Source organism: Ammospiza nelsoni, chromosome 1 (genome assembly GCF_027579445.1).
Source record: "Ammospiza nelsoni isolate bAmmNel1 chromosome 1, bAmmNel1.pri, whole genome shotgun sequence".
NCBI lineage: Eukaryota > Metazoa > Chordata > Aves > Passeriformes > Passerellidae > Ammospiza > Ammospiza nelsoni.
In genome coordinates, this window is record NC_080633.1 from 47,447,176 (window position 1) to 47,455,007 (window position 7,832).

The window sequence follows — 7,832 nt, forward strand, 5'->3', positions numbered from 1 at the left end:
TATTTCTGTTCTTCTGTTATTTCTTCTTTTGATGCTGACTCCTTTGGAGCAGGATCTGTGTTTTTTCTTTGGGTTTTGATCAGTGCCTATTACAATACGTCAAATGAAGCCCTCAGACGTTAACCACACTGCAAGAAGGAGTTTTTGGCCATGAAAACAAAGCAGACATAACTCCTAGGTTGCTGTCTTTAATCACAGCTTCTCTGCTTGCACTTTTTGTTTGTTTACTCCCCTGAACAGCCTTCCAGAGATCACCAGTCACCAAGATTTCAGTTCAACTATTTATATAAGGAAATCGCGCAGAATTTGGTGCCTATACTCACACACCAAAAAAAAAAAATGGTTTCCATTTCTTGTGTTTCACTTATAATTTCTGCCTCTGTAATAAGCAAGTTCTTAACCCCAGGCTAAGCCACCTGGAGCAGATCTGTTCTCCTGCGGGGAGCCCTCCGCAAAAAGTTTCTTTGAAGCCAGAGAGGCTCCATCCACATTATTTCCATATCTCCAGCTCTGACTCAGCAAAGCCCTTCGATATGTGCTGCAGGCTCACTGGCCTTGGGGACTGAAGTAGGTACAGAAGTGCTGGGCTGAATACGATGAAGTGTGGGTCTCCCCTGACCTGCCCTCCCACTGTACAGCCCAGCGCTGCAGCCTCGGTTGCCCAGTGCTTAAAGGAATCAGTCATTAATTGCATTAATGGAATGATTTTAGAAATTAAATTTCTAAAACATTTGTTTCTGTAGAGAAAAGGGAATTTATTGTAGAGGGTTTATTTTACAGAGGGGTTTTTTTCCTGATGTCTCAGGATATGTAAAGATCTTTCAACAAAAAGAAAAGTAACTGAGGAACCGATCTGTACTTTGCCTGCTGCCTAAGAGATGATTAAGATCAAGAATAAAATCGTTGGTTAGCAAATGCTGGGTATGTTACAGAAATAATATCATTTCAGGCATAAACAGCAATGAGCTGCAATTTATTCCTCTTTTGGCTTGGCTGGTGGCGCCTGGATGGCTTTAAATTATGAGGTCAAATATTGAGGGGGGGGAAATCCAAGGGACACTTTTTTTTAAAGTTTTCTTATCTGAATCATGACAAACTAAAATATTAAAAAAAAAAAATAAAACCCCGGTAATGTGTAAAACAACTCTTAACCAAATTGTGCATATCTTGGAATCTTGGAATACTCAGTATAAATCAAATCTCAAGCAGAGATTTGAAGCTAGATTTTGCAACACAAAAATTGTATTCAGAGTTTTGTAACCAGCTTTGTTGAACACGGACTCAAAATCTCAGAGCACTGTCTGCAAACAGAACGGAAAGATTAATACAAGATATTTTGTGAAGGGGAAAATAATAGTAAAGAGAAATAAAAGACCAGCAATAAAATCTACAAACCTTGCAGGGAGAGGAGGGTCAGCTTTTCCAGCCACTAACCAGGAAGACCTGTGGTAGGCATATCTATATCTTTTATTGTCTACAGGAACTATATCCATTAACACAATATACTTGGCCTCAGGATCCACTGCCGAGAAGGAAACTCTGATCGTAGGAAACATTCTCCTAAAAAAAAAAAAAAAAAAAAAAAAAAGCAAATCAGAAAATAAATATTTGGGCAGAGAACAGAAATAACAAAGTATCTGAAAAGCTGCTAAAAGTAAGAATTATCTTTAAATCCCCTGCAAAATCTTAAAGCATGTATTGATTTTGCTTCCACATGACGGGAGTTAGATCTTGTGTCTCTCTAATAGGGAGACAAAAAGCAGCTTGAAATCGAAATTATATTGGGGGAGCAAAAAGAAAAACATTGTTAAAAGTGAATAAGGAAAGGAGAAATACACTATTTGCCTGACAGTTTAAAGCACGCAACGATTTCAGAAAATAGTTGTAGCTAAGGTACATAGATACTTAGGAACTTGGATTTTCTTTCATTATTTATATTTTGCGGGATCCATATTACTGTAAGGGAAATATTCCAAAATTATTTCCGTTGTTATTCTCACATATTTTACGTGAGTGTTTTCTTAAGCCTGTTCTCAATATTTTTGAACGGAATTTTCAAAACTAAACAATTTATTTTCTGTACTGTTTTGACAAAACACAATTTTAAAATGTAAGGCTATCCTGTAGACCAGAAATAAAGTTAAATAATTTCTGACAGTTTAACATATTGAACTTTATATTGCATGTTTTACATCTATTTTTTAAAAATAAAAACACATACCGATAGATCTTATCAGTTAGGGGGGGAAAAAAAATCTTCAGGCAACTACGTTCATAAAAAGTAACTTTGGGGATTAAAAACCCCGAAAAACATTTGGCTCCTGCAGACTGCGTTTGACTGACCCAAACCCCACAAGCTTTACTGAAGAAACGGCATAGTTTGAGGTAAGAAGAAAGCCTGAAATTCTTTTGCGCATTTTTGCAACCGAGAGAAAAGAACAAACCAAACCAAGCTCCGACAGGATCACTTCCCCACGACCCCGCGTTTCCCTCGGTCTATACCAACCCAGCGCCTCAAAATCACCGCAGGATTTCAGTCACGAACCTGATTATTACGGGAACAACTCTTCTTCCCCGCCGCCAGGACGCCCCGCATGGATTTCAGCCGGCCCCGCCGCAGCGCACCGCACCTCGCTCCGGCCCGGCCGCTTCTCCCTCTGCCCCAGCGGGGCCCGCCGAGGGGCTGCGGCAAATATGGGGCTTCACCCTCCTCCTCCTCCCCTCCTTAACCCCGCCGTGCTGTTCTCCCGATACAAAAAAACCTGCGGGGTTTCGCTAACTTTGCCTTTTTCCCCTGTCCAAAGCCGCTTTTCGAAGGATGCGCGGAGGGAAACCCCGGGGCTGCCCAGCCTTACCTCCCGGATTTGGTGATGATCATCTCGGTACCCAGCTCATGAAACTTGTCCCAGAGCTCCTTGGTCTCCAGACTGCAGGAGATTTTGGCCATCTCCTCGCTGGGGATGATGGGGGTGGTGGGGATGAGGGGCTCGGTGCACAGGGAAGAAGGGCTGCTGCTAAAATCCCCGTGAGGGTCCAGGCTGGATAAATCACTCAAAGGCTGGGCACAGGAGGATTTCTCAACGAATTGTTCTGCAGAGTGTGAAGAAAAAGAGAGAGACAGACAGAAAAAGAGAAAGAGAGAGAGAGGGGATTCAGCCAGGACAATAGGATCACCGAGACAAGGTACTTAAATATATATATTATATATATATATATATGAAAGGCATGTATCGTTTAACTGCCCTCGCACACCCGGCCGATTCTTTAGACGTCCGCTCATCATTTGAGGGCGGCGGGGTTGATTTTGGGAGATGAGCTCCGGGAAGAGCCCGCGGCGGCGCACCGGGAGGGACTCTCGGGGGGCGGCGGGAGCAGCGCGGCCCCGGCCCCGCCGCCGCCCGGCCGCGATCCGCTCCGCGGGGCACGGCGGAGCAGAGCCAGCCCTGCGCGCTGCCCCCCGCCAGCCGAGGGCTTCCACGGAAAGGTCACTAATTCTCATTAAAACGGGAGCGTTGGGCGCCGAGGGGCTGCCGAGGGCCAGGGTCACGCTGGGGGAGCACGGGACGCTGCTCCTGGATTGCGCCGCTGGCAGAGAGCGCAAAGCAGAAGGAGCCCGAACGCGGCCGCGCAGGCTCCGCGCTTCCTTCGCGGGGAAGCGAACCCCAAATACTAATGAAACAGCGGGCACGGGGTCACCCTCCCGGAAAGCTGGCTCTGCCTTTATCCCAGCCAGTTAGCTGACCCTGGGCCCGCTCCTTTGGAGAAACAGGCCCCGGAGGAGCTGCGTGCGGCCGCGCAACCTACGCGGGTGCAGAAGCTGCTGCCGACGCGGGCCGCCCGCCGCGCCTGGCTCCGCCGCCCGCCCCCGCAAGCCCCGGGAGGCTTCGGGCGCTTCAGCAGCTCCCTTGGGAGTTTCCGCCGGAGGCGAGGCCGGGAGGGAGCAGGGCTGCGAGGGCTCTGCCCGGCCCCGCCGTGCGGCACCGGGATGCGGCGGCGGATCGGCCGCCCGGCGCCAGAGAACGGGAGGAGCACGAACGCGCCCTGCCCCTCCAGGGAAAGGTTTTGCCTAAAGCTCCAGTAAATAAAAACCGAGTCACAGGCAGTCCTTTCCCTTCGATTTTTGGTTGAGCGACATGAGGGAAGGGGTTAAACATTTTTGAAAAGTTAAATTAAATAAGCATTTTCAGGAAAAATACGAAACAAAACCAAAAAACCAAACCAACCCCACTAACACAAAGTTTAACACAAACCATGTAAATACGCCGACCAGGAATGCTACAACGTTCCCGGCCTACATTAGCGCCCAGATTTAAAACTGAAGTTCTCAATGAATCCCTAAGCTATGTGAAATCTTTTGAGACAATTGATTAGGTGCAGCAGACGCTGAGGGGCTGCCTTTTCTAAATTCTTTTAAGATTGAATGTAATCCTGTTCATTGGCGCCCTGAAAGCTTAACACATATTTTGTAGTTTTCTGCGAACTCCTGGATACACGCAAGGATGACAAACCGCAGAAACTTGGAGCGGGGGGAGGAGGAGAAGATGTTCGTGTTTTTTAAAAGCATTCAGGATTCTGAATCGAGGCAACCGAATAGAGCGAAATCGCTTACCCGAAAATCACAAATGCTTACAAAAATCTCCTCCCGGTCAATGTAGAGCAAAACAGCCTATATGAGCCTACATCGAGGAGCTGTGGAGTGAAGGGATTTTCAATTCTACGCACAAGTTTTACTACCCCTTGTAAGCCTCGGCACGACAACGCAGCGTTCTCTAAGTTCACTTCAGAACCAGGGTGGTTTTGCAATATCCATTTAAGAAATTCATTTCATGTCAGCGAAGAGAAATTTAACTACCTTAGGGTGTGGGATTATTCTGCAAATGGCGAAGCTGGATAAATAAAAGGCATAACTGAAACTAGAGGAATTTAGGAAACTCTTCATGCTATAAACAGCCTCAAAACGACCGTGGGTGATGACGGCACTCAACCTTCAAGCTTAGGTGGTGCTGCTTTCCCCTCTGCACGGGAAGCCTTCGCGCAGGGGGACGCGCCCGGCTGCCGGAGCGCTGAGAAGGGTGAAGCAGAGCGGACAGGACAGACGGACGGACCCCACGGACACCCCCGTCCCCACTCACCCAGAGGCTTGATGGTGCTCTCGGGGGACTCCTTGTCCTTGGAGCTGCCGCTCGACATGAGCGCGGCGATGGAGAAGGCGTTGGCCCGGGAGGAGAGCTGCGGCTTGGGGGGCGGCGTGTACTCCATGGCCACTGCGCGGGGACGCGGCTCGGTGCGGCGCTGCCCGGACGGGGCGGGGGGCAGGGCAGGACCGGCCGGGACGGCGGAGCCGGGATACCGGGAGCGCTCTGCTCCCGGCGCCGAGCGCTCCCCCGCCTTAACGCGGGGCCGCGGAGATCCTATCGGCCGGCGGCCAATCGGCGCCGGGACACGTCAAGGGCCCCGGCCCGGCCCGGCCCGGCCGCGGGGGAGGGGGCGGAGGCGGGCAGCAGGAGCAGCAGCAGGAGGAGGAGGAGGAGGCGGCACGGACGGAGGGAGGGAGGGGAGGGCTCTGCCCGCCCGCAGGGTGGGGAGGGGGCGGCCGGCCCTCGGGACAGCTCCCCGCAGCCGCTCCCCTTTGGGGCACCCCAGCGCCGCTCCCCGCCGGGCCCCGGCTGCGGTCCGGGGAGCGCCATCCGCTGCTCCGAGCCCCGGGGGCGGGAAGGAGGGGCAGGCCGCGCGGCCAGGGATGCTCCCGAGAAGGTCCCTAGGCGATTCGCTTTGCCGAGGCAAGACACGGCGGAGAGGCGCTTGAAAGGATGAAATGTAATTGGGAATTTTTCTGGCGCGTGTGTGTGAGTGTCAGTTTTCTCTTTTGCATTCAAATATTAAAAGACCGCAGCTTTGAAAGCAGCCGTTTTCGTCGTTGTGTGCTTTCTGTTGGGACAGAATGTCCCTTAAGGCTGATCGTACCCTTGGTTTTGCTGCACCGGATCCCAGATATTGTCATCCCGGTGAGATGTCCTCCCCCCACCGACTCCAGGTGAGACCCTTGCAGCACTCCCTTCCCAGCCCACCCAGTGCGTGGGCCGCTGATCGCACAGTTTTCTTCAAATCCGTTTCATCGGCTGCGCCGAAATAGATGGTATTGATCAGGCACATAAAACAGAGAAAGTCGGGACGGGCTGATGGTACCAACGATAGCTTATTCCAAGGCAGTGATTTAAGTAAGTTTCTCACCAGTGCTCCTTCACACATACCATGTAAACATATTCTCATTAATAAATTAAATAAAGAAAAGCGGTGCGTTTAAATTTAAATAAAAATATCACTGAAGATATTTACTTTCTAGAACTCACAAGAGGACGTGTAACTTTATCAATGAAGTTCCACCTTCTAAATCTAGAACAGAATCCAAGCACTCTTATTATGCAGACTCGTGCCAAGAGCCATACATACCCGGTGTCAATCCCACTCCTACTACACTTAATTAATTGTTATGGAGAAAGAATTATTTGGGTCACCCTGCCCGGCCAGTGGAGTGGGGAGGACGAAACAGTTCTTTATCGCTTTGAGATCAGCGAGAGCCAGCTGCAGTTTGCCCTTTTGTTACCTGGATTTGCTAATAGATAGAATATCTATCGCAAATGGGACGCGCCTATTTAGAAGAGCCTAAAGCGTCTGGCAGAGGATTTCGGCGTGGCCCACAGCGGTCTGGGGTCTCGCCTCAGGCATCAGCGAGAGGAGAAGGGCGAAAGGGGAGAGCCCAGCCAGCCCCGCGGCCGGCGAGCCGGGAGGGTCAGCTCACCAAGCATCGCCTCTTGCTTGACACAGGGAAGCAGAGACGAGAGGTTCTGCCGACACCAATCTTAAAAAAAATACCCAAAAAAACCAACAACAAACAAAAAGTCCCCTCAACACTTTACCACTGTATCCCGAGGGACATCCCGCCAAATACGGGTCCGGTTTCCCTGCGCGCTCCTGGGACCCCTCCGGGCGTGCGAGGGGCGGCGGGACGGGGGTGCCGAGCCCTCGGCCCTGCGCTCCCTTGGCCCTACCTGAAAATCAGGGTCCGGCCTGCCTGAAAAGACAGGCAAAGGAGGGTACAAACAGCCGGGGAAGTTATCCTCTTCGCCTTTTCACTTCTGGCAACAGGGATGCTAAAGTCTCCTTTGGTTTCCTACCTACTGTGCGCGCCGCGCAAGTAAGGATAGTAAAACCTATCAAAGTAATGGCAGATCCTATTAAAAAAAAAAAACAAAAAAAAAAAAAAAAAAAAAAAAACCCAACAAAACAAAACCGAAAAAACCCCAAACAACCAAAACCTCCAAAACAACCTTTCTTTTTCCTTTGCTTATTTCCGTCCCTCGGCAGTGAGGTCGTAACATACCTGTCCCTAGCAGGGGCTGCCCCCGGTGCATCAGGGCTGAGAGGAGAGGGGCGGTGGGTGCCTGTGGATATTTCTGTGCATCCGTCTGAGAAACACCGCCTCGGCAGCTGAGGCAGCTCGGACCGATTTCTGCTCTCCCTGGCCGCGGGATTTCCAGTCCCGGGGGAGGAGGACGCGGCCGCGGCGGGGGAAGCGCTGCGCGGTGAGCGGGGCACGGCGCGCCCGGGCGCGGAGGGCGAGGGGCAACCGAGGCCGCGGCGCGGCCGTGGAGCTGGGACGGGGCTGCCGGTCACCTCCGGGCAGGAGGTTACCCCGGGGAGAGGAACGGGCTTTGGGGACTTGCAGCTCTCTGCTTGTACCTTGGAGGTAAAAAAAAAACGGGGTGGAAAGAAACCAGGAGCTTCGTTTTATTTTATTTTATTTTAAAAGGGTCCGTCCACATGGGATGGCT

General features: G+C 51.0%; 1 protein-coding gene across 2 annotated transcripts in view; it reads right to left on the bottom strand.

The window, feature by feature from the left end:
- TBX20 (T-box transcription factor 20) overlaps nt 1-5,342 on the bottom strand; it is a 39,620-nt gene extending 34,278 nt beyond the window's left edge. For both annotated transcript variants that reach the window (XM_059485572.1, XM_059485581.1), the window contains exons 1-3: nt 5,133-5,342; nt 2,856-3,090; nt 1,396-1,560 (exon numbers count right to left, since the gene is read on the bottom strand). In XM_059485572.1, the coding sequence (XP_059341555.1) occupies nt 1,396-1,560; nt 2,856-3,090; nt 5,133-5,259 (527 nt within the window). In that variant the 5' untranslated portion in view covers nt 5,260-5,342. The remainder of the gene's footprint in view (nt 1-1,395; nt 1,561-2,855; nt 3,091-5,132) is intronic.
- Nucleotides 5,343-7,832: the final 2,490 nt, after the last annotated feature.